At 35.6% G+C, this 21,544-nt stretch overlaps 1 protein-coding gene across 1 annotated transcript in view; it reads left to right on the forward strand.

Annotated features, from left to right (window-relative positions):
* LOC148951712 (uncharacterized) overlaps nt 1-21,544 on the forward strand; it is a 142,043-nt gene that overhangs the window by 53,618 nt on the left and 66,881 nt on the right. Inside the window, exons 6-7 of the mRNA XM_089088651.1 lie at nt 878-1,024; nt 9,200-9,366. Of these exons, the coding sequence (XP_088944777.1) occupies nt 878-1,024; nt 9,200-9,366 (314 nt within the window). The remainder of the gene's footprint in view (nt 1-877; nt 1,025-9,199; nt 9,367-21,544) is intronic.

A 21,544-nucleotide genomic window follows, 5' to 3' on the forward strand; every position in this document is an offset into this window, starting at 1 on the left:
AAAAAAAAAAAAAAAAAGAAGAAAAGGTAAGTGCTGCGTTTTAGGTTTTCTTCTTATGTCTGTCGGCCGGTATGCTCTTAGGCGTTTCAGTAGCAAAATATAATGTAGTTAAATTACTAATAAAAATTGATATATATATATTATATATATATATATATATATATATATATATATATATATATATATATATATATATATATATATATATATATATATATATATATATATATATTTGATATAGTATAATATAACAAAACATCGTATAATAACTAGTGTCGTAACATTTTGGTCAAATAGCTGTCAGAAATATTTTTTTCTAAAGTGAAATTATTCTGCAGAGGAATTTAAAACATGTTTTGTTCATTTTTCATTCGCTTTGTTCATTTTTTCGGTATTTTATCTTTTGTTGTTTCTTTTGTTCATTATAAATTTAAAATCTTTGAACTATGACAAGATGATCAATATAAAGATAAATTAATCTTAACTGAAATCAATTAAAATCTGTAGGATAAAAAAAAATGCTTAGAAATTTTGAACTCTAAATTTTGAGCTGCAGCCCTCTAGAAAATATATAAAAATTCCAATTTTTTTGTTGTTGACTGTTTATATTGCAAATATGAAAAAAATCACAACAGAACGATGATTTTACTGTTTTTTTTCCCTTTCCCTTTTCCCTTTCCCTTTTTAGTATTGTGTCTTTGTAAAGATCTTTCCTTGCAAAATATGACAGTTTTGTTCTTATTTTTCTTTAACGATTTTTATTTTTCAAGGAAAAAAATTTCGCCCAAATATAATTTGTGCCCCTTACAAAAACAGTTAAACCTTTACAAAAGTTAGATGACAGCGCAAAAAGGACCTTACTCATCCTTTTTTGTAGGAATGGCCTGCAACTATTCGAACTTGCCTGCTGAATAATCCCAGTAGAAATTCAAGTGATATTACCTTTAGCTGTTTAGTCTGTGGAGAAGTATTTACAAAATATCGTGACTATAGAAGCCATTTATCCATCCATAAAGAAGAAAAAGTAGGTATTCGCAAATTATGGACACTTTTGTTACCAAAAGCTTTGACCAAGGAAAAAAAAAAACCTGAAATTACGGTCCTAAAGTTCCTTGTGAAAAAGGATGCTTTAAATATAATGGTTTATTTTTGTGATCATTTCAGCCAGTCACATTATTCTTTATTTTCGGAGGTAAAAATAACTTAATCATATCAAACCTTGATTGGTCTTAAAATCATATTAAGTGATGACTTTCATGAAGTGAAACCTGATTGGGTCTTTTGTTTGAAATTTCAGCCAGTAAAAACAAGGAACACTTTTTTGGTTGTTTACACTATTTACAATTAAGCTCTCTGTAATTCGATGCTAAAACGGTATTTACTTCTTCGTTCTTTTATTAACCTTTATCATTGGGCATGTCATTGATGTCTTTTTCTTTTTAATTTTTTCTTTCTTTATTCATTATGTTTTCATTTTTGTTATTCATTTGTAGATCTTACTCGATAGGTTTTTAGGGCGTAACAGGTATAACGGAATAAACCACTCTGTCATATATTATACATCACTCTGTGAACTGTATGTTATTCCTGTTCTTACCGTGTATCAATCCAAACTCTCTAAAGTATCAGACGTCCGACAGAAGTTTTTGCAAATGTATTTTTTCTTTTTTTTGAGTCATTATCTGATACCCAAAAAAATTCGAAAGTTTGGCCTTGCGATTTATGTGTTGTCATTGTAAATGATGGTCGAAGTTGAAATTAGGTCGTTGAACCTTACATCGAAGTTGGCCTTTACTGGAGTCGAGTGTAACTCGAGAAATATGAACTTCGTTTCCTGATTTTCCCCAGCTATTATATCCGCCTTCATTATGTTGTTACATAATTCAGTAACATACATAATCTTGTTACATTATGTTGTTACATAATGTTGTTACATAATAAGGCGGGTCCCATTACACATCCCTTCTGAAATATCTAAGTCACAAATAAGCATAACTATTGTATTTTTCTTTATTTTTAAGTCATGGGGTGGCAAATCTGCAGCATCAATTAAATTTAGGAATTTTGGAGTGAATTCAATTCCTCCTTCTTCTTTGTGTTTTACAGAATCATAATCTTGATAAGATTTTCTATTCTCCTGGGAGGCGATTGACAAGAATGCCGCTGAAGTTTGTTGAACTGATGAAGGCATACTATGACGCGTCAGTGAGCCGAGTTTGAGTCTATGGTGAAGAAACTGAAGAATTCCTGGTTGAGTTCGGAGTAAAACAAGGGTGTATGCTCTCTCCGACTCTGTTCAATTATTGCGTCGATTGGGTGCTTGAAAATGCACTGTCGTCCTATCCAGGAGTTCAGATCGGACAGAATCTCTCACTGACTGACCTCGATTATGCGGATGATGTTGGCCTCCTGTCAGAACCCGTAGAAGCTCAAAACATGCTTGACAACGTGGTGGCCTGGGCAGACCTGATCGGCTTGAAAGTCAGCACAGAGAAAACGAAATTCGTGTCTATTAACCACGACACAGGACCATTCACACTAACTGTTAATCAAGTTCAGCTGGAAAAAATCAACTGTTTCACATACTTAGGCTCCCAAATATGTATTGACGGATCCTCCGACGCTGATATCCAACAGAGAATATAGAAAGCGCAGACAGTCTTTGCCTCCCTTTGGAAACCCTTATGGAATTGCCGCGAAGTCAGTGTCCGAACGAAAGTTCGAATCTACATGGCACTAGTCCGCACCGTTCTCCTTTACGGATGCGAAACATGGCCGGTAAAACTACAGCATGAGAATACGCTGAAGGTGTTTGAGCATACCTGTCTGTGAAGAATTCTCAGAATACAGCTGCGTGACCGTATCTCCAGCACGGATCTACGTCGAATGTGCAATATTCAGAGAGATGTTGCGTTCACTATTAAAGAACGCCGTTTGAAATGGTTGGGCCATGTTTTACGGAAGCCGCCAGAATACTTGCCTCGCCAAATACTTCTAGTCGAGCCTCTTAGCTCCTGGAAGAGACGCCAAGGAGGACAGAGGAAAAACTGGTGGAACCTGGCCAAATCAGACCTTGAACCTATCGGGGGATTCAGAAAGTTCGGACACAGATGGTCAACTCAGTGGCTTACTTTTGCAGAGCAGCTGGCAGAAGATCGCTCAACATGGTCCAAGAAGGTCTCCAAGATCATCGATGCCGGGCGAGGTGGAAACGCCTGATTCCCGCCACAAGTACAAGTAAGTAAGTATGGTGTAAATGAAGTACAAAAAAATATCTTTGGTTAGAAAGCAAGCGAGAGTGAGAATCACAACGAACCAAAACGAGAATGAAGCACAAGGAAATACACAATTAGAAGACACGCAACAAAAAGAATCACACCTAGTAAAAAATGAAAATTCAAATTTTTCCAAATTTTTTAGAAAAATTTGTATATTTCGCTACAAACTTCTAAAGTAATATATCAATCCCCGTGGAAGAATCAATCCCCGTGGATAGAATCAATCCCTGAGGAAGAAGAATATATTCAAAAACTTTGCTCAGACTGCAAGATATTGTAATTTGACGGTAAGACAAATAATTCTGATTTACCTTTTTTAAGAATTGAAGTTATACTGCCGCATAGAGAGCTACTGGGTACAACAAACGAGCTGAAACAAATTTGAAATAACAACTGAAGGTGTAAAATAAAAAGTTTGCAATCAGACTGAAGATTAAGCGTAGAGGATTTAATTCTTATAAGAGTAGTTTCACCGGGAGATAAAGATACAGTAATAATATGAGACTATGACACCGTTGATGATAAATAATTAAAACAGATTGACTAAAATAAGAATTAACAAAGTAATTTGCTTTCAAAAAAAACAAACGAATGTTTTTCTGCCCAAGCTTGTGCAGAAATTGAAGAAACCTTAGCTTTCTCAACCTTCTCCGGAGTCATGACCTCTGTCCACTTCTTACACGAACTCGGAAAATTAAGGCCCTTATACCTAATACCTCGAAGGTATTCCTTATACTTTAGTTTTGTTCTTTGCTTTATATAAAAAAAAAAACACGCCTCTTTTAGGCATACCACAAAGAGCCTGAATCCGAAGCCAAAACTTAGCTTTATTTTTTATGGCTTTTAGCTCAGGATCCAAATCCCAAAAAGGTTTCCAAGTTTTTTAGCTCTCACTCTGGCTTTCGGGACACTTAATTCTTCCGCGCGTTTTAGACAAGAAAGAATCTGATTGTAATAAGCATTTACATCACTTTGTCTATTTCTAACATAAAAAGAGCATTGACGAAGGTGATAAGGAGTACGGATCGTTGCTAGTAGGCTACTCAAAGTGAGCGTATAAAGAGCCATTCGCAGTTCGAACAATAGTGGTAAATGGTCTACATACTGATCAGTGGCATTATTTCATAAGAATCCTGGGGCGGGGAAAGGGGGAAGTTTGAGCCGATTTTCGTAAGTCAAGTGAAAATAACAGTGGAAACTGAAAAATGAGCCATAGAGTAATAAAGAGGTAAAGATATACTAAAAAAAAAAAAATGAGCAGTTTCTGTGGATACTTGAATTATGTAGGCTTATTTCAGTTTGACAAGATTTTTGAAGACACTAAATTTCAGCGGGGGAGGGGGAAAACTGGGGTCTATATATTTATATATATATATATATATATATATATATATATATATATATATATATATATATATATATATATATATATATATATATATATATATATATATATATATATATATATATATTTATATGGTTTCTAGAAGAAACTCTTTCTGTGAATAGAAGACGAAAATAACTTCCGCCTGTTGGGCTGTTGATGCATGTTGACGATGGTTTAGTGGTCCATAAGAAAGCTTTGTCAGTTATCGACTCATTAAAGGAAAAGCAGTATTCAAACGGCCTTTTGAAAAAGATTTGAAAAGGTGCCCTGATATTATCATCGCCATCTACCTTTTTTTAGTGGGTGGCCAGCTTGTATTGACGTTTTCGGCCAGTTTCAGTTCAAAGTCATGGCCTTCCATTGTAAGCTTGAAAAGAGCATCTCCTCTTGCTGTATTGCTGTGTCTCCTCTTCTGCTCTTGTTGTATATTTCATGGACTTTATGCTAAGGAAAAAGAGTCTGAACTTCCAGATATGAAGTTGTACGTAACTGAAAATTTTCAGATACCTAAGAAGTAGTCTATGAAGGCTAATCGAGCTAGAATTTGTCGTAAGCCCTTTGGGAACATTTACTGCTTTTATCGGGATGTTTCAACGGCAGGATTAAGCTTTGACTTGAAAAGGCTGTGCACAATTCTCGTCGGCTAAATCGCACCTCCCAATGACGTCTTCCCAATGACGGATTTAAAGCTTAGGCAGTACTGTGGATGTATGCCCGCAGAGACTTGTGTAGTTAGATATTCCTTCCTGTTCTTCTTTCTGAGAAAGAAATTTTTAAAGATAGGAAACTTTTTTCCCTGGAAGTACAAAAGTGTATATTAGCTGCTTCAGTACTCGTTGACAAATTATCCCATGAATTGATTTCTTTTCAGAGCCCTCACCTGTGATGTCCCTCTCAGACAGTGGTTTGTGAACGATCCTGGAACTGAAGATTCTAACTAGAAATGTCAAATGTCCATGGTGGGTTGGGTAGTTGAAGCAGGGTTGTCACTTTGCATTGAAATTGCAGACGTGTCAGGGAAGTGTAGACGTGGAGGGAAAACTTCCTCGATCAGTTCTGTTGTTGACGAGCCTTCAAGTCCACAAAGAATAGTAGACACTGAATTGGCTTTTGTGGCTGACACACTACGCTAAGGTGAGAGGAAGCCAATTTTTATTTTAACTGATCACAATAAAGCTGCTGCGTCTTGCCAGATCAGTCAGAGCTAGTTTGGAGCTGTACCATATGGAATGAAGACGTGAAAAAGTGAAAGTAGATAAGGTTCAAACTGAGAAACCAGCAGACTTTCCAGTAGAAGATTTGACCCAAAAGCTGTAGAAGAACTGGTGTCAGACATTTCAAGGAAAAAAATTAATAAAGGTATAGCAGAAGAAAAAAATCAGTGTTATCAAGGAGGCACACTTGTGCCTCTATAAAGAGGCGACCCACCACAATGTTAAGCGATTTCAGGTCCTAGAGGTCGCAGAGAGACGGCAGCAATCGCATTTTGTAGCCCAAGCTCAAACTAAGAAACTTGCAAAATTTCATCCTCCTCCGACTTTATCTTCATGGGGTAAACTGGGCCGGAAGTTCGGACCCTCCCACCACAGCCCCCCGTTAACGTTGTCAGATTGGGCTGAAGTTTAGATGATAAGCTTTTCTGGGGCCTGGGAGCTTATCCTCGAAATTTCAGCTCAATCTGATCACTCCTGTTTTCAAAAAACCAAATATAGCCACTTAAAATTCATCATCATCATTTCTTTTTTTTTCTTAGCCACGCCTACAGGCCACAGTTGGCAACGGATCCGGTTGAATGAGGACTCATTCGAAGCAGAATTCGACCTGTTAGGGACTTTTGATATTTTCAGACCGAAAAAATTATCCCCCGAATTTACATTTACGAAAAACCTTAGTTTTTTTCAAATAATACACATAAACAGATTAGACATGCTTTGTTATGAAAATATCTGCGCGTCAATTTTCATAACAAAGTATGTCTAACCTGTTTATGTGTATTATTTGAAAAAAACTACGTTTTCTAAAGAGTTAAAGAGGCTGAGTTACAAGGTCAACCCTTAAAACGTACAGGGATTAGGAGGCACAGTTGGGGGGGCTGTTAAAGAGGCTGAGTCACAAGTTCGAACCTTAAAACGTACAGGGATTAGGAGGCACCCTGTACGACGTGATTTGAGTATTCAGGAATTAAAAGCCTTAACACAAGAATGTTGAAGAGCGGGGGGTTTGGGGGGCGGCAGCCCCCAACTTCAACTCCTGACACGATCAGCTAACAGTTAGGCAAGCAATAATAAGTAATAAACTGTACAAAAACGTGCAGAAATTATTTGAAAAAAACTACGTTTTCTAAAGAGTTAAAGAGGCTGAGTTACAAGGTCGAACCTTAAAACGTACAGGGATTAGGAGGCACAGTTGGGGGGGCTGTTAAAGAGGCTGAGTCAAACGTTCGACCCAAAAACCGTACAGTGTTTCGGAGGCATCGTTTACGCGGTTATGTGCTTCTTCTGTAATTAAAAGGATAAACAAAAGAATGTTCAAGAGGGGGGGTTTTTGGGGGGGCGACCCCCCCAACTTTAACTCCTGACACGATCAGCTAACAGTTAGTCAAGCAATAATCAAGTAATAAACTGTACTAAAACGTGCAGAAATTATTTTAAAAAAACTACGTTTTCTAAAGAGTTAAAGAGGCTGAGTTACAAGGTCGAACCTTAAAACGTACAGGGATTAGGAGGCACAGTTGGGGGGCTGCCGCCCCCAAACCCCCGCTTTCGCAGCCTTTAAATAAAAAAACGTTTTTTAAACTGAAAGTAAGGAGCGACATTAAATCTTAAAACGAACAGAAATTATTCCGTATATGAAAGAGGCTGTGCCCTCCTCAACGCCTCGCTCTTTACGCTAAAGTTTGACTTTCTCACAACTCTTTTTTTAAACAATAAAAACTTTAGCGTAAAGAGCGAGGCGTTGAGGAGGGCACAGCCCCTTTCATATACGGAATAATTTCTGTTCGTTTTAAGATTTAATGTCGCTCCTTACTTTCAGTTTAAAAAACTTTTTTTTTTATTTAAAGGCTGCGAAAGAGGGGGGTTTGGGGGGCAGCATCCCCCAACTGTGCCTCCTAATCCCTGTACGTTTTAAGGTTCGACCTTGTAACTCAGCCTCTTTAACTCTTTAGAAAACGTAGTTTTTTTCAAATAATTCTTTTTAGAAACAGAGGTGAATATTCAAAGAAATCAAGAATATAATGATTTTTTGAGAATTTGTTTGGCTCAATGCAAGTCCTTGTGATTTTGTATCCTTGTGTAAGTCCGAATTTCAGTCTTTTATTTGTGTGTCATTCTGTATAGAAAACGGTGACAAAATTTACTCGAATTTTTTAATTGTTTGGCACCTGAACAAAACTGTCAACACTGTTTGGTCTCAGTTATAGTTTTTACTCTTTCTCTGTGGTTTTAAAATTAGTTTTTAAATAATATCTCTACCTCCTTACTTTTTAATGCTCCTGGAACCTTAGCTGAAGCTTCCCAACGATTAGGACGAATCCTGTATACACTGGTGGACATACAAAGATAGATGCTGTCTTGTCTGTGCCGCATCATTTTCTATGGCTTGTTTGACCACTCTCTTGTAATATTTGTTTTAAGATGGCCCCAATTAATGCAAAAATTGTAGCCTCATTCAGTTTATTCCAGTGACTAATTAAATGGTTCTAAGAGAACCCCTGAATTTTGTGTTTGCACGCTCACTAAAAATTTTGATAATGCCATCCAGTCTTCCTGAGTAGTCAACCAATGAGATACTGCTTATGTTATTCAGGATCTTGTTGATGATAATCATCCCTTCTCAATCCTGGCGATAAGTTAAGGGAAGAATGGTATTCATGAACGGTCGACAAAGCTTCCTGTTTTGAAGGATTGGGTTATAAAAGGATCGTAGTTTTAAAACAAGCAGTATTTCCGCGTTTACATATTATGATATATTGCCTGGTTGATAAGTTTTCGTGTTTTTTTTTTTTTCGGAAGTTTTGGGGGTTGATTCATACTACGACAACTTCTAAATAAGCCCATACTATGAAGCTGGTACTCTGTATAACACAACAGATTGAAGGTGGGTTTGTTATTTGAAAAAAGTCCTGAAAAAAATGTTCTAAACATTAAAGTTTGTTCTAATCTACATATTTCTGCATTCAAAACCTGCATGCAAATAGAAATCTACATCGAGTATAGAATCTTGAAAAGTGTATCTGCATCATTTTAGAAGAAATTATAAATGCAAGCAAATTCTTCTCAAGTCGAATTCACATGCTTGCTTAGCTTGACATTATTGTCTAGGCATAATCATTATCAAACCAATCATAATATGCTTCATCTTTTATAAGCAGCCCTGATTGGTCCAAAGTGATGATGAGTAGGGGTAAATGCCTCACTTAGCATAAGGGTGATCAGAGCCTTATTAAGTGTTTTTTTTTTAAGTTTCATATGCATTAGCAATCATTATTTTTTAATCAGTTATCAATCTCATTAAGAATATTCTTCTTTTTTAGGTCTTTCTTTGTCAAAATTTGGATTGTGGATTAGAATTCAAAAGTTTGTCTGCTTTGAAAGATCACTTAGATGTCCATCCTATAAAAGAATATGACTGCAGCTTTTGCAGAGGAAGTTTTGCCACTTTGGAGGACATTGCGAGGCATCAACAGACCAAAAAAGAAGGGTAAATAAAAGGGGAAAATTTTTTAAAGGGCAGTAAAAAGGAAAAGAAAACATTAAAGCATGAGAAACAAGTTCTGACTTTATTTGTTCGGCAACTAAGTATGTGATACTCGATGAGTTCCGGAATCCCGTTATTCTGAATATTTTATTGTTATTTTTATCCATTATCCTGAATAATTATTATCATTTTCCTTCCAAGAAAGAATAAAGAAATAATCTTGGTCCATATTCATCATTGTAAGTGCAGAAGGGACTACTAACCACTCATTGGAGCACCAAGCCGCCCGAGGCCAACACAGCAACACACGCTCTTCCTCCGTCTCAATCGATTCAAATCCTCCCTCTTTACATCCTCCTGGGAAATTCGTATTCCCTTAAATCTTCCTTTAGGATATCCTCCCACCCCAACCACGGACGACCAGATTTCTCTATAGCCCTAGACGATTTGCCAGAAAGGACAATCTTTGGCATATCTGTCATCCTTCATCCGCAGAACTTGTCCTAGGAATCTCAACCTTTTTTCTCATTATAGCCCTAGAAAGCGGTATTGAACCACACTTTTCGTACCGCCTACAATTTGAAATACGGTCAGTCGGGTACTAGCTTTCAAGTCAGTTGCGTTCCTAACCTTATTGTCAAATTGTAAACTATTGTTAAAGTTTTAGTATTCGATTGTTCCTGGAAGTTTTTTGTCAAATTTGCATCCTAGAGTTTACCAACGTCATAGCTTCCCGGAAGGTAGTTAACCCTAAACACCACTAGATGATGATCTTTACTTTTAACATCAATAACAGCACTCCTGTATACCCTAGTATCTTGTATTGATCCAGCCAGTCTTCGGTTTACAATAACATAATCAATAAGGTTAGCTGTCATCCCATCATGTGAATACCACGTTAAACTATGGGTCATTTTATGACCAAATGCTGTCTTGGTTATAACTAGACTTATTATGCCTATAAAATTGCAGCAGTCTGCAGTCATTACTGTTTTCTTTTCGCACACCAAATTTTCATAGGCTAGGATACCATCTATCCCTGTTTCTGCCGACCTGGGTGCTAAAATCTAATAAGACCATCATATTTTTACCTGCGACCCTGTCTATTTGTCCCTATAAAATCCTTCTGAGTGTCCATTATCTCCGTTAGTTGGTTCTACAGGGGCACATACTACTATGACTGATACCCTGCACTTTTTGATGCCCCCCTGGGATACGATTTTCTGGAATTCCTGATAAGTCCAGTTCGAAGCGTCTGAATTCATCAGTGTCAATATGAAAATTATTTTTTAACGTTGTAACATCCTAAGTTGTAATTTTCATATTCTTTTAATCATTGAAATTATTTTGGCCTCAGGAAAAGCTATGGTCCCGGAGGATAGATACCAACACATCTTCTCAGATCTACACATAAGTGCTTAAACCGGCTTAGAACTGGAGATCAAAAAGTCCCTGGGACCTCCAGTTGAATGGAAGCTTTGTGCAATCCCAGGCCCATTTTGGCCTCCACATTGTTTTCAGCACTTGGAGATGCTCTTCTACTAACAAGGGTCAAAATCATGCACAGATAATCTCAAGCCTATTACCTCCGGCTCCTTATATATTCACAGCCTGCAAATATTATGCTTTTATGGGGAGGCAACCCATAGTAGATAAATTAGCTAGGAAGAGGTTTTTCAGCCCGAAAACACCCACCAAAACAGACCAAGCCCAGGAGAATCGTCCATTAATCAGGATCCTGTGCGAATGCTATGTCGTTTACTGTACTATAATTTCCCCGAGGAGCGCCACTTCTCAAGTGGGAATAGAGATCACCGCAAGGTCCCTAGTCTTGCGGGTAACCCGTCAGGTTCGAGGCAACCCTTTGCAGTGGCTGTTGTTCATTGATCTGGATCTTACGCCCTGCCGCAGTTGATCTCATATAGAGAATCCTCCCACGATGTTCTTCTGCGTCACCATTCAATTTAAACCATTTCTGGGGGAAGGTTTGTAACTCATCAGACATGTCCACACACCGATGGGCGCTACTGAGTGTACATTTGAGGGGCCTTCTTCTTCCTCGCCGATATTTACAGCCCCCAGGTGAGGGTGCCCGAGTTTCTATTATCTAAGGCGGACCAACGTCCTTCTTTGGTCCGCGCCTTCTGTGTAAGTACCCTGCATATCTGTAGGGTGTTCCCCTATCAGCCACCTGGGGACGCGCTGAGTGACCCGGGGGAGGCCCATACTGAGCAGTAGACTCGGACTGCAATCTTAATTTTTAAATTTTTGTATTATTCCTGTTTTTTGTCAACTTTACGTTTCTGTCATTTTATTTTAGTCACATTCCAATTTGGTTTTGGTTACATCATTTATTTTTAGTAAATGGTGTTATCGTTACTCTATCGTTTTATCCTTATTCTGTAGCTGAAATTTACAACTGAGTTACAAACTTCATTATATTTTCAACAACCTTGACACAATACACTTGTTTTTTTTCTAACTCAAGTGCAGTCAGGTGTATGTTTTTTCTAACAAGAATGTAATATCAGCAGCAGTTATATTGCAATAATGTTCGAATATAATATTTTAAAAGAAGTTAGTAACTAGAACTCGTCAGGTTTTTTTGTTTTGTTTTTTAAACTGTTGGAAACAGAAATAGTATTGTGACTCAATAGTAACTTTTTCTTATTGTATCCAATTAATTCCTTGTTTATTTTCTATATCTCTGTCTTACGTGCTGCAGTAGTGTTTTTGAGTCAGTCGCTTGGATACAGGAGCTCAGAAATTTTAAGAATAACAAAATATTTGTTTTGGTTCTATTTCTTCTTCTCCACGTGCGGCAATAGTGTTTTTGAATCTTCACTTCGATACACTGACTTCAACAAAGATAAAAATAGCAGTATATTTGTTTTTCTCCTATTTCTTCCATCTCAAGAATAAGAATTTTTCTTAAAAAAACAGAACAACATATTTGTTATTTGTTTCAGTTTTACTTTTCAATTATAAGCTTTTTGTAGTTCTTTATTTTAAGAGGTCTTATTAATTAACCAAGCTATCGATAATAGGCAACGAAAAACCATTTATGAGAGATACAGTAATAAGTTACGAGCTTTGGAAAGTTGATGCAACTATGTAACTTGAAACTACTTGTTACAGATACAGTAATAAGTTACGAGCTTTAGAAAGTTGATGCAACTATGCAACTTGACAGTACTTGTTACAGATACAGTAATAAGTTACGAGCTTTGAAAAGTTGATGCAACTATGTAACTTGAAACTACTTGTTACAGATACAGTAATACGTTACGAGCTTTAGACAGTTGATTCAACTATGCAACTTGAAAGCACTTGTTACAGATACAGTAATAAGTTACGAGCTTTGGAAAGTTGATGAAACTATGTAACTTGAAAGTACTTGTTTCAGATACAGTAATAAGTTACGAGCTTTGGAAAGGTGATGCAACTATGTAACTTGAAACTACTTGTTACAGATACAGTAATAAGTTACGTGCTTTAGAAAGTTGATGCAACTATGCAACTTGAAAGCACTTGTTACAGATACAGTAATAAGTTACGAGCTTTAGAAAGTTGATGCAACTATGTAACTTGAAAGTACTTGTTACAGATACAGTAATAAGTTACGAGCTTTGGAAAGTTGATGCAACTATGCAACTTGAAAGTACTTGTTACAGATACAGCTATGCAACTTGAAAGTACTTGTTACAGATACAGTAATAAGTTACGAGCTTTGGAAAGTTGATGCAACTATGCAACTTGAAAGCACTTAATACAGATACAGTAATGAGCTACGAGCTTTGAAAAGTTAATGCAACTATGAAACTTGAAAGTACTTGTTACAGATACAGTAATAAGTTACGAGCTTTGGAAAGTTGATGCAACTATGCAACTTAAAATTACTTGTTACAGATACAGTAACAAGTTACGAGCTTTGAAAAGTTGATGCAAGTATGCAACTTGAAAGTACTTGTTACAGATACAGTAATAAGTTACGAGCTTTGGAAAGTTGATGCAACTATGTAACTTGACAGTACTTGTTACAGATACAGTAATAAGTTACGAGCTTTGGAAAGTTGATGCAAGTATGCAACTTGAAAGTACTTGTTACAGATACAGCTATGCAACTTGAAAGTACTTGTTACAGATACAGTAATAAGTTACGAGCTTTGGAAAGTTGATGCAACTATGCAACTTGAAAGTACTTGTTACAAATACAGTAATAAGTTACGAGCTTTGGAAAGTTGATGCAACTGTGCAACTTGAAAGCAATTAATACAGATACAGTAATGAGCTACGAGCTTTGACAAGTTGATGCAACTATGCAACTTGAAAGCACTTGTTACAGATACAGTAATAAGTTACGAGCTTTGGAAAGTTGATGCAACTATGTAACTTGAAAGTACTTGTTTCAGATACAGTAATAAGTTACGAGCTTTGGAAAGGTGATGCAACTATGTAACTTGAAACTACTTGTTTCAGATACAGTAATAAGTTACGAGCTTTGGAAAGGTGATGCAACTATGTAACTTGAAACTACTTGTTACAGATACAGTAATAAGTTACGAGCTTTGGAAAGTTGATGCAACTATGCAACTTGAAAGCACTTGTTACAGATACAGTAATAAGTTACGAGCTTTGGAAAGTTGATGCAACTATATAACTTGAAAGTACTTGTTTCAGATAAAGTAATAAGTTACGAGCATTGGAAAGTTGATGCAACTATGTAACTTGAAAGTATTTGTTTCAGAAACAGTAATAAGTTACGAGCTTTGGAAAGTTGATGCAACTATGTAACTTGAAAGTACTTGTTTCAGATACAGTAATAAGTTACGAGCTTTGGAAAGGTGATGCGACTATGTAACTTGAAACTACTTGTTTCAGATACAGTAATAAGTTACGAGCTTTGGAAAGGTGATGCAACTATGTAACTTGAAACTACTTGTTACAGATACAGTAATAAGTTACGAGCTTTAGAAAGTTGATGCAACTATGCAACTTGAAAGCACTTGTTACAGATACAGTAATAAGTTACGAGCTTTGGAAAGTTGATGCAACTATGTAACTTGAAAGTATTTGTTACAGATACAGTAATAAGTTACGAGCTTTAGAAAGTTGATTCAACTATGCAAATTGAAAGCACTTGTTACAGATACAGTAATAAGTTACGAGCTTTGGAAAGTTGATGCAACTATGTAACTTTAAAGTACTTGTTTCAGATATAGTAATAAGTAACGAGCTTTGGAAAGGTGATGCAACTATGTAACTTGAAACTACTTGTTACAGATACAGTATTAAGCTACGAGCTTTAGAAAGTTGATGCAACTATGCAACTTGAAAGCACTTGTTACAGATACAGTAATAATTTACGAGGTTTGGAAAGTTGATGCAACTATGTAACTTGAAAGTACTTGTTTCAGATACAGTAATAAGTTACAAGCTTTGAAAAGTTGATGCAACTATGTAACTGGAAACTACTTGTTACAGATGCAGTAATACGTTACGAGCTTTAGAAAGTTGATTCAACTATGCAACTTGAAAGCACTTTTTACAGATACAGTAATAAGTTACGAGCTTTGGAAAGTTGTTGCAACTATGTAACTTGAAAGTACTTGTTTCAGATACAGTAATAAGTTACGAGCTTTTGAAAGGTGATACAACTATGTAACTTGAAACTACTTGTTACAGATACAGTAATAAGTTACGAGCTTTAGAAAGTTGATGCAACTATGCAACTTGAAAGCACTTGTTACAGATACAGTAATAAGTTACGAGCTTTGGAAAGTTGATGCAACTATGTAATTCGAAAGTACTTATTTCAGATACAGTAATAAGTTACGAGCTTTGGAAAGTTGATGCAACTATGTAACTTGAAAGTACTTGTTTCAGATACAGTAATAAGTTACGAGCTTTGGAAAGTTGATGCAACTATGTAACTTGAAAGCACTTTTTTTAAAAAAAAAATAAGATATTTATTTCAAAAAGATCACTATCACAAGCCCACAAAGGGCCGAATTCGGACTTCGGAGTCGACAATATAAATGATTGCACTAAAACTGGCAAAAATGAAACAACAACAACAACGAAATAGAAAAATCATAATGAATAATCATTTAACAGTCAATAATTAAAACTGTAAAAAGTCAATTAAAAAGTTAAAAAGATAAAAATTGATTAAACTAAACTTACACAAATACGAATCAGAAAAATAATTATAACATAAATAAAAAAAGGGAGGGGTCGGGGGGAAATAAACGCAAATACACAGAAAAAAAAGAGCGAGACATAAATGCATATGAATTAAAAGAGAAACTAAGAAAGTGTCAATAATCCAACTACAGTAAGTCAATAAAAGAGTTAAAAAATAAAAACTGGTCAAGAAGGGGGGGGGGGGAGACAAAAAAAAGAAAAAAAAGAAGCAATTGGTACATTTTATTCATTTTTCCGGTAATAAAGGGGACAAAAGTTCTTTCATATCTCGAAGTAACGCAGTGAATGGGGGACAAAACAGGGATGGGATCAGAAACAGCTCGAGGCGGCTGTAATCTGGATTGGGAGTGAAGTTTGGGGAAAATACTTGCCGTCCGAGGGTTTGTTATGGCATTTTTTGCAAAACGGAGGCGCAAATTATTTCTTCGTCTCTCGAGGGTCTCTAGGTTTGAAATATTTAACAAATACAAATACGGTATCTTGCCCTCTTTAAAAATAATTCTTAGAGCTCTCTTTTGGACATTTTCAATTTTTTGTGTTGCTTCATTAGACAGGCCAGGGTGCCACACAGGACAAGCGTACTCTAATATGGGACGCACAAAAGAAATGTATACTTGTAGTAAATGTGATTGGGAGCAAATGAATTTATTTAAAAGTTTAAGGAGGAAAAGCGAGGAGTTTGCTTGTCGTGGGATATTATTTATATGGGCATCCCATTTCAAATTAGAAGAAATTGTCACACCAAGGAGTTTAAGAGATGTGATGGAGGTTTCAGGAGGTACTTGTTCCAGATACAGTAATAAGTTACTGTAAAAAGTTAATTTGGAAAGTTGATGCAACTATGCAACTTGAAAGTACTTGTTTCAGATACAGTAATAAGTTACGAGCTTTGGAAAGTTGATGCAACTATGTAACTTGACAGTACTTGTTACAGATACAGTAATAAGTTACGAGCTTTGGAAAGTTGATGTAACTATGTAACTTGAAAGTACTTGTTACAGATACAGTAATAAGTTACGAGCTTTGGAAAGTTGATGCAACTATGCAACTTGAAAGTACTTTTTACAGATACAGCTATGCAACTTGAAAGTACTTGTTACAGATACAGTAATAAGTTACGAGCTTTGGAAAGTTGATGCAACTATGCAACTTGAAAGCACTTAATACAGATACAGTAATGAGCTACGAGCTTTGACAAGTTAATGCAACTATGAAACTTGAAAGTACTTGTTACAGATACAGTAATAAGTTACGAGCTTTGGAAAGTTGATGCAACTATGCAACTTAAAATTACTTGTTACAGATACAGTAACAAGTTACGAGCTTTGAAAAGTTGATGCAAGTATGCAACTTGAAAGTACTTGTTACAGATACAGTAATAAGTTACGAGCTTTGGAAAGTTGATGCAACTATGTAACTTGACAGTACTTGTTACAGATACAGTAATAAGTTACGAGCTTTGGAAAGTTGATGCAAGTATGCAACTTGAAAGTACTTGTTACAGATACAGCTATGCAACTTGAAAGTACTTGTTACAGATACAGTAATAAGTTACGAGCTTTGGAAAGTTGATGCAACTATGCAACTTGAAAGTACTTGTTACAAATACAGTAATAAGTTACGAGCTTTGGAAAGTTGATGCAACTGTGCAACTTGAAAGCAATTAATACAGATACAGTAATGAGCTACGAGCTTTGACAAGTTGATGCAACTATGCAACTTGAAAGCACTTGTTACAGATACAGTAATAAGTTACGAGCTTTGGAAAGTTGATGCAACTATGTAACTTGAAAGTACTTGTTTCAGATACAGTAATAAGTTACGAGCTTTGGAAAGGTGATGCAACTATGTAACTTGAAACTACTTGTTTCAGATACAGTAATAAGTTACAAGCTTTGGAAAGGTGATGCAACTATGTAACTTGAAATTACTTGTTACAGATACAGTAATAAGTTACGAGGTTTAGAAAGTTGATGCAACTATACAACTTGAAAGCACTTGTTACAGATACAGTAATAAGTTACGAGCTTTGGAAAGTTGATGCAACTATGCAACTTGAAAGCACTTGTTACAGATACAGTAATAAGTTACGAGCTTTGGAAAGTTGATGCAACTATATAACTTGAAAGTACTTATTTTAGATAAAGTAATAAGTTACGAGCATTGGAAAGTTGATGCAACTATGTAACTTGAAAGTATTTGTTTCAGATACAGTAATAAGTTACGAGCTTTGGAAAGGTGATGCAACTATGTAACTTGAAACTACTTGTTTCAGATACAGTAATAAGTTACGAGCTTTGGAAAGGTGATGCAACTATGTAACTTGAAACTACTTGTTTCAGATACAGTAATAAGTTACGAGCTTTGGAAAGGTGATGCAACTATGTAACTTGAAAGTACTTGTTTCAGATACAGTAATAAGTTACGAGCTTTGGAAAGTTGATGCAACTATGTAACTTGAAATTACTTGTTTCAGATACAGTAATAAGCTACGAGCTTTGGAAAGTTGATGCAACTATGTAACTTGAAAGTATTTGTTACAGATACAGTAATAAGTTACGCGCTTTAGAAAGTTGATTCAACTATGCAAATTGAAAGCACTTGTTACAGATACAGTAATAAGTTACGAGCTTTGGAAAGTTGATGCAACTATGTAACTTGAAAGTACTTGTTTCAGATATAGTAATAAGTTACGAGCTTTGGAAAGGTGATGCAACTATGTAACTTGAAACTACTTGTTACAGATACAGTGTTAAGCTACGAGCTTTAGAAAGTTGATGCAACTATGCAACTTGAAAGCACTTGTTACAGATACAGTAATAATTTACGAGGTTTGGAAAGTTCTTGCAACTATGTAACTTGAAAGTACTTGTTTCAGATACAGTAATAAGTTACAAGCTTTGAAAAATTGATTTAACTATGTAACTGGAAACTACTTGTTACAGATGCAGTAATACGTTACGAGCCTTAGAAAGTTGATTCAACTATGCAACTTGAAAGCACTTGTTACAGATACAGTAATAAGTTACGAGCTTTGGAAAGTTGTTGCAACTATGTAACTTGAAAGTACTTGTTTCAGATACAGTAATAAGTTACGAGCTTTTGAAAGGTGATACAACTATGTAACTTGAAACTACTTGTTACAGATACAGTAATAAGTTACGAGCTTTAGAAAGTTGATGCAACTATGCAACTTGAAAGCACTTGTTACAGATACAGTAATAAGTTACGAGCTTTGGAAAGTTGATGCAACTATGTAACTTGAAAGTACTTGTTTCAGATACAGTAATAAGTTACGAGCTTTGGAAAGTTGATGCAACTATGTAACTTGAAAGCACTTGTTCCAGATACAGTAATAAGTTACTGTAATAAGTTAATTTGGAAAGTTGATGCAACTATGCAACTTGAAAGTACTTGTTACAGATACAGCTATGCAACTTGAAAGTACTTGTTACAGATACAGTAATAAGTTACGAGCTTTGGAAAGTTGATGCAAGTATGCAACTTGAAAGCACTTAATACAGATACAGTAATGAGTTACGAGCTTTGACAAGTTGATGCAACTATGAAACTTGAAAGTACTTGTTTCAGAAACAGTAATAAGTTACGAGCTTTGGAAAGTTGATGCAACTATGTAACTGGAAAGTACTTGTTTCAGATACAGTAATAAGTTACGAGCTTTGGAAAGGGGATGCAACTATGTAACTTGAAACTACTTGTTTCAGATACAGTAATAAGTTACGAGCTTTGGAAAGGTGATGCAACTATGTAACTTGAAACTACTTGTTACAGATACAGTAATAAGTTACGAGCTTTCGAAAGTTGATGCAACTATGCAACTTGAAAGCACTTGTTACAGATACAGTAATAAGTTACGAGCTTTGGAAAGTTGATGCAACTATGTAACTTGAAAGTACTTGTTTCAGATACAGTAATAAGTTACGAGCTTTGGAAAGTTGATGCAACTATGTAACTTGAAATTACTTGTTTCAGATACAGTAATAAGCTACGAGCTTTGGAAAGTTGATGCAACTATGTAACTTGAAAGTATTTGTTACAGATACAGTAATAAGTTACGAGCTTTAGAAAGTTGATTCAACTATGCAAATTGAAAGCACTTGTTACAGATACAGTATTAAGCTACGAGCTTTAGAAAGTTGATGCAACTATGTAACTTGAAAGTACTTGTTTCAGATATAGTAATAAGTTACGAGCTTTGGAAAGGTGATGCAACTATGTAACTTGAAACTACTTGATACAGATACAGTAATAAGTTACGAGCTTTAGAAAGTTGATGCAACTATGCAACTTGAAAGCACTTGTTACAGATACAGTAATAAGTTACGAGCTTTGGAAAGTTGATGCAACTATGTAACTTGAAAGTACTTGTTTCAGATACAGTAATAAGTTACGAGCTTTGGAAAGTTGATGCAACTATGTAACTTGAAAGCACTTGTTCCAGATACAGTAATAAGTTACTGTAATAAGTTAATTTGGATAAGTTAACAACTTGGAGATCCCAAGTTGTTAAATACAAAAATATTTTCTCTAACCCCTATATATTGTGGAATTCCTCAAGGAACCTTATTGGGACCACTTTTATTTCTAGTCATGATTAATGATATTGGTAAGGACTTCCCCCAACGGTGGAAATACGTGGATGACTTGACGATCCTCGAAGTATGTCACAGGAATATTAAAAATGACCCTCTTGAAATTCTATCCCACATTTCTGATGAAGCTAAGAACGTAAATATGAAACTAAATTCCACTAAATCAAATGTAATTACGATAAATTTCTTGAAATCTATTCCCGCCTTCCTTGACCCTATACCCCCAGATATTTCTGTGTCTTCCTTTAAATTACTTGGGGTTACAATTTCCTCTAATTTAAAGTGGGATATCCACGTGAAAGATATTGTCCGTAGAGCTAATGCGTCTATGTCTCTCCTTAAGCTCTTGAATAAATTTAACGTCCCCCCATCCCATTCTTTAAGGATTTGTACTTCCTTTGTCCGCCCGCATCTTGAATATGCTTTTCCAGTTTGGCATCCTGGCATCTCCCGTGATGAATCAGATAAAATTGAATCTATTCAAAAAAGAGCCCTAAGAAGTATTTTTAAAGAAACTTTGGTACCATATTCACTCCTTCTAAAAAAGGCCAAGCTGGATACTCTTGAGCACAGGAGAGGAACGCTGTGCCTCCGTTTTGCAAAAAATACAATAATAAACCCTCGCACGGAAAATATTTTCCCCAAAAGACACTCCCCATCCAAACACCGCCTGCCACGTACTGTATCTGAACCCATCCCTATCTTGTCCCCCATCCCCCATCCGTTGTTTAACCTCCAGATATGAAAAAACCTTTGTCCCCTTCATTACTGATCAAATAAACCACTAGTTTTTTTTTTTTTTTTTTTTTTTTTTTTTTTTTTCCTAGTGATACCCATGCTGGTGTCCGTTTGGCTCTTCCGTTCCCTCCCCTTTTTATATAATATCTTTTAAACCTTTTTAACATTATTTTTATCTCATTTTTTTTTTGGTTTTGTTTTAATTTTTGCCTTTTTAAACTTATTAAATTATACACTTTTTTTTAGACTAATGAATGGCTTTGCCTTTCGTATATTGTTGTTTTTGGCATTGTTTAGTCAGTTTTTTAGTTGTTGTGCTAGTTATGTCTTTTTTTATTATATGACCCCGAAATGCGAATTCGGCCCTTCGGGGCTTGTGATAGCCATTTTTTGAAATAAATATCTTATTATCTTATTATTACTTGTTAAAGATACAGTAATAAGTTACGAGCTTTGCAAAGGTGATGCAACTATGTAACTTGAAACTACTTGTTACAGATACAGTAATAAGTTACGAGCTTTAGAAAGTTGATGCAACTATGCAACTTGAAAGCACTTGTTACAGATATAGTAATAAGTTACGAGCTTTGGAAAGTTGATGCAACTATGTAACTTGAAAGTAC

Source organism: Artemia sp. Qi Xiang Cuo, chromosome 5 (assembly GCF_049724085.1).
Source record: "Artemia sp. Qi Xiang Cuo chromosome 5, ASM4972408v1, whole genome shotgun sequence".
In the NCBI taxonomy this organism is placed as follows: domain Eukaryota; kingdom Metazoa; phylum Arthropoda; class Branchiopoda; order Anostraca; family Artemiidae; genus Artemia; species Artemia sp. Qi Xiang Cuo.